The sequence below is a fragment of the Phaethon lepturus genome, unplaced genomic scaffold (genome assembly GCF_000687285.1).
Source record: "Phaethon lepturus isolate BGI_N335 unplaced genomic scaffold, ASM68728v1 scaffold12215, whole genome shotgun sequence".
Classification (NCBI taxonomy): Eukaryota; Metazoa; Chordata; class Aves; order Phaethontiformes; family Phaethontidae; genus Phaethon; species Phaethon lepturus.
Genome location: NW_010542710.1, coordinates 10,813 through 16,072, shown reverse-complemented (window position 1 = coordinate 16,072; position 5,260 = coordinate 10,813). Strand labels below are relative to the sequence as shown.

Genomic DNA, 5,260 nt, shown 5'->3' with positions numbered 1-5,260 from the left:
GTGGAAGTCACCGGGATTACAGCAAAGGGAAGAAAACGAGGGAAATATTTACAAGCCAATGTACGTCTCCTTTATTTGTAAGGATTGGTTCGGTGTCTTTCTCCTTATTAGTTGCTCTTCCTCACATTTCCTCTTATTCAGTTGATTTATTTAAAGGTATGTCAGCGCTGGCTAAAATGAAACACTGTGCCTCCTCTTCCTGCTTATTGCTGACCGCTCCAATAATTCATTTTTTAGCTCATTAGCTAACAGGGGATGTGAACAGTGGTCCTCCAGGGAACTGCAATGAGGTTAAGTGATCTACTGCTGACAACTCTGCTCTTGGACTGGCCTTCCTTGGGGGAAATGAAACCTCAACCAAGACAAGCTGTGGATCCCACAAGTTAAACTGGGGCATCAGAGAAACAATTACAGTATTTATGTCGTCTTGTCGGGATTGCTAAGATGAATGCGAGCGACGGAGCTGAAGCTCTCTTCCAGGAAAGTCCCCAGGACTTCCCATTCAGAATGAAATCGTTTGTGCCAGCGACGCAGGGAGGATGTCCGTGGACGTTGGCTTTCTAGATACTCATTCCAAAACAGTGCCTCTACATTTTGACTGTCCATGAGGTGTGGGGAAGCGTGCTTTTCCTCCTACCTCTATGATAAAGTTTCATTTTCTACCAGAAAATCCAAACGACGTATCTTTCTTGTGCCTGGTTTGTAGAATTGAGTAAGATGGAAATCTCACTCGATAGCCCATGTCAGTGACGTGCTGCCCCCAAATGTCTGAGGCTTTTAAAACACCTTTGCTTTTGTTTGTAATGGTTGCTGTGTTCCCATCACAACCCTTAATGTCACTCCAAAGGTAGAATTTGATTGATAGATTAGTAGACTGGTAGATTGATTGATAGATTGGTAGATTGTTTTTTAAATGGGTTTTTTGTTCTTTTCCCAACCTTCTGAGACAGTAGGGTAAGCCTGAGCAGGATCGGGTTGTTGGCGTCCCTCCCGCTCTCTCGCAGCCTTCCAAGAGCAGCATTGCCTTCGTCCGCACCCGTGTGACGCGCGGCGAAGGTGAAATTCATGCCGATGAATTTGCAAACCCGCTCTGAAAGCCTCTGCCTGAACTTGGCGCTTAGTGCTTCTGTTTCGGTCCGTGCCATAGCTCAGTATTGCGGTTTAAGGTGAATTGTTTTTAGAAGCAAGGAGACTTGTGTAAAACAGGTCGTTTTCTCCACGGAAAGGGTCTTGTCTTCAAGCCGTGGTGATCGCAGCAACCAATGCTCTGACAGGAGCCAAAACTTCCTGTCACTCAAAAGATGGTCTGGGGGAGAGGGAGGATTCATTTGCAGACTCTATACATATTTTAAAAACATACTAGAGCTTTACTAAACGTTCTTGAAGGTACACTAAATGGTTACTGAACCCAGCAATGTTGCAAGAATGCCCATTTTATTGTAAATAATTGCATGTATATTACTTCATCCTCCTTGCTGCAGTCCTTTTGGTTTGTTTTTTTAACCTTAAAAAACCACACACAAAAACCGTGAGTTAAGGATGTAAAAGTAACAGAAGTCCTTTTCTTCCTCCTCCCCATCTGGAATACTTGAAATGATACTCTCTTTATCAGATCCTGCCATCAAAGGTTAATTTGCAGCTCCCAAAATGTTTTGGGGTTTTTTTTGTGTGTGTGTGTGTCTTTTAGCTTCCAGGAGTCATTCAAAGGCTTGATTGAAACGAAGCACTCTGTGTGTTAATTTTCTGTTTGCGCTTTTGCTCCAAAAAAAAAAAAAAAGCCCTGGACCTGTTTGTAAGGTAAATCGTGGTCAGGGTAGGGAAGCGCATGCTTTGGGAAGCTGTGCCTGAAAGCATCCAAGGAGGTCAAAGCAAGGTCACTCCGCATGTACCAGGAAATGATGCAAAACTAATCCAGATTTGCTGCTGGAAGGATCTGTTTACATAAGTATTTAAAAACAGATTAGGGCTAACCTGACACTAGATTACTGAGAGTAGTGTAAACACGGCTGAAAGGCGTAAACAGAGCTTCGCCTTTTGTACGCCAAAGGAGAAAATCTGTCACCAGCAGCAAGTTGCCTGGTTCAGGTGATGTATATGGTTTTCACAGGCTGGACACATTACCTGAGGTACCTCTAAATGGGACTTTGTCTAGGGCTAGATCTCTTAGATCATATAATTGTATGGTAATTTTTTTAATGGAGAGTTGAGGGACTTGTTTGTGGTCTTTGTTGTCCGGTAACCTAATAGCATCCAAAAGGCCTTTGGTAGTTCTTTGACGGATCAGGAGGAAATGGTGCTTCAAAGTATTGTGGGGGGGGTGGGTTGCATTTGGGAAAAACAAACAGAGGAACCATCCATATGCCCTTTGCGTTGGAAACCTTACTCAACTGGTAGAAGGCAAAAGCACCTCTGCAAGCAAGACTGAGTCTTTCCGGGCTTGCTCTCCTGTCTCAAATGCAAGCTCAGGTGCTCGCTTACTTCTGGTCTTAGATTCAAAAGTTTGGTGCATTTTCTGTAATGTATTTTGCAGCACAGCCTTAACCAGGCTGCCTCTCCTGTCTTTGGCCTTCATGATGGTGAAGGCACTTGCACTGACCTATTGCCGGTCCTCAGGGCAGCCCGGAGTTTTTTAAGACCTCCTGGCCTTTGTGATCTTAGGACGCTGTAGGCACGGCACCCGCCCAGGGGGATCTCGGGCATTGCAAGAACATGACTTGGGAATGATGAGATGGGTGACACAAACATCACTGCAAAGATAAGGTTTGGATGAAGTGTTTCTGTGAGGGCTTTCTTGCCAAAAAGTTGAAGGGGGACTGATTTTCATGTTGGTTACCTGCCGTTTGCTAGTGTAACGATAGCCGAAGCTGAACTTGCACCATTGTACACAGTCAGCGAAGTTGGGTTAGAGTGACCTGTCTCCTTTGGCTTCTCTAGGGAAGAAAAAGAGCGCTGGATACGTGCGAAATACGAGCAGAAGCTCTTCCTTGCCCCACTGCAGTGCCTGGAGCTTTCTCTGGGCCAGCATCTCCTGAGGGCTACAGCCGAGGAGGACTTGCGGACGGTCATCCTGCTCCTTGCCCACGGGACTCGGGAAGAGGTGAACGAGACCTGCGGAGATGGTGACGGACGCACTGCCCTCCACTTGGCATGCAGGAAAGGAAACGTGGTCTTAGTGCAGCTCTTGATTTGGGTAAGTACTTGGTGTCCGGGGAGAGGGGGCTGGCTGGGTTGGCTTTTGCTTGGCTACATCCCTCTGCAGGACCTCCCAAACCTCCTTCCTGCCGGTTCCACAAAGCCTTTGCTGGTGTCCTGAGTCTAGACGTTCCGCATTGCATGCTCTCAAAAGACAGCGACGTGATAAAAACGTGCGTTTCTGCCTGTCTGCTGCTACTTGATGGGAGAGTAGGGGAGAGCGTAGGAAACGAGGAAGGAGAGACATCCCTAGCACCTGTGTGAAACACCACCGTGGCAAATTTTGGGTCATAAGTGAGCCTCTCCCCATAGAAACCTTTACATCTGTGACGCAAGCGCTGCTCACATTGTCAGGCTTATATCCTACTTGCTTTCTTCTCCCTCTCCCCATCCTCAGTTACATTCAAACCAATCTGTCCTGAGTCCGCTCCCTCCATTTTAACGCTCTGTTGGCACCGCAGCTTCCAACAACACGTCTCTTCTTTCTGTAGTATGGCGTCGACGTGATGGCACGCGATGCCCATGGAAACACAGCGTTGGCCTATGCCCGGCAGGCCTCCAGCCAGGAGTGCATTGACGTTCTCCTCCAGTACGGCTGCCCCGACGAGCGCTTTGTCCTTATGGCCACTCCAAACTTGTCCAGGAAGAACAATAACCGGAACAACAGCAGTGGAAGGATGCCCACCATCATCTGAGAAGCTCACTCGTGTGTATTCGCTGACCTGAATTACATCCGCAGCCTCATATTCCTCCATCCCCATCACAGCTCTGCTCTGTGAGTCTGGTAACTCTCCTTTTCCCTTTTCCCTTCGGTACATCCCTGTCCCATCCAGAAACGGCACGTCTGGAGAGCGCGAGGGGATGAGAAGGAGCAAAAGTGGCTGCAGAGAAAGCAGTTGTTTCAGTGACAGCTCTCGAACGATGGAAACAAGCGGGCGAGAGCGCGTGGGTTGAGCAGGACACGCCGCGCGTGGCACCAGGACCATGGGAGAGCGGTCGTCCCCGGGGGGGGACGCAGGCTTCCCGAGCGTGGAGGGAAGGGGCGGAGGGAGAGGCGAGCGAGAGGAGAAGGAAGGAGAGATGGTGACTTTCCGTAACTGACAGTTAAGCACATCAGTACATTTCACCTCTACCAAACGCGACGCCTGGATTTCATTCTCTTCTCTGAAGAGCTTGACGGCATAAATCAGAAGCAAGCACAGAGTTTGTCAGGTTTGAAGCTCCTATGATGGTATGTGTCAAATCAGTTGTAGCTAATCTGTCCGGGGAGAATACTGGCTTCATTACACTTGTATAGTTGAGTTCTTCCAGCATTACTGCTGTTTAATAGAACATGATTAGTCATCACGGAGAAAAAAGCATATTAGCTGAGGAGGTAGTTACATGGCACGCTTCGGTGATTGCTTGGATGTGATTGCAATATTCTTAGAAGCATCATATTATCTCAGACATGTTCTTTCAAGCCCTTGGAGCCCTCCTTTCTAAATTCACTGTCATAATTTAGTATCTGTTTAATTTTTCAGTCCAAAGAGAGGAAATGAGTTGCTGAGTGTTATTTGACTGCAGTCTCCTTGGTGTAAAAACAAAATGGAAAAAATAAATAAGAGTAACTATGAAACACAAAAAGGAATAATGAATACCGCTAAGGAAAAACATTTCAAGTATGTTTAGTGAAATTAATAAACGCATTAAAGGCTAATATTTTTTCAGCCAGCAGAAATAGGTTCTGTCATTTTGCCAAGGTAAATGTGTTGAGTTTTTGGTCACTCCTGTGATGCATTGCCTAACTTATACAGATTTTTGTATTGTGTCTCTAGATTATATGTATGTAAAATCTATTTGAATAAAAAAAACATAAATATGCATTGATTTTTTTTTTTTTTTTTTTTTTTTGGTGTACAGAAAAGGACATCTCTGTTAATTTATAAACTGTAATGGATGTGTACTAAATAATGTGCAACTAGTTAGGATCTGTGGGTTACAGATCATTGTACATTGAAAATATTTCCAGCAGCGAACTCTTGTTTCCATCGCAAACCTTTGAGGAACGTATCAGAAGGAGGTTATG

The 5,260-nt window shown here is 45.8% G+C and overlaps 1 protein-coding gene across 1 annotated transcript; it reads left to right on the top strand.

Annotated features, from left to right (window-relative positions):
- The first annotated feature begins 1,071 nt into the window (after positions 1-1,071).
- On the top strand, positions 1,072-5,051 carry LOC104621599 (arf-GAP with GTPase, ANK repeat and PH domain-containing protein 1-like). Its single transcript, XM_010288124.1, has 3 exons — positions 1,072-1,166; positions 2,935-3,190; positions 3,684-5,051. Exons 1-3 carry the CDS (start codon positions 1,072-1,074, stop codon positions 3,885-3,887), a joined length of 555 nt encoding a protein of 184 aa, XP_010286426.1. The 3' UTR covers positions 3,888-5,051.
- The last annotated feature ends 209 nt before the right edge of the window (positions 5,052-5,260 follow it).

Bases quoted from the DNA above. Each gene is read 5' to 3' on its own strand.
- LOC104621599 (XM_010288124.1), top strand. From the start codon at position 1,072: ATGAATTTGCAAACCCGCTCTGAAAGCCTCTGCCTGAACTTGGCGCTT. The intron at 1,167-2,934 runs GTGAATTGTTTT...TGGCTTCTCTAG, and splicing joins GCTCAGTATTGCGGTTTAAG to GGAAGAAAAAGAGCGCTGGA. The intron at 3,191-3,683 runs GTAAGTACTTGG...TTCTTTCTGTAG, and splicing joins TAGTGCAGCTCTTGATTTGG to TATGGCGTCGACGTGATGGC.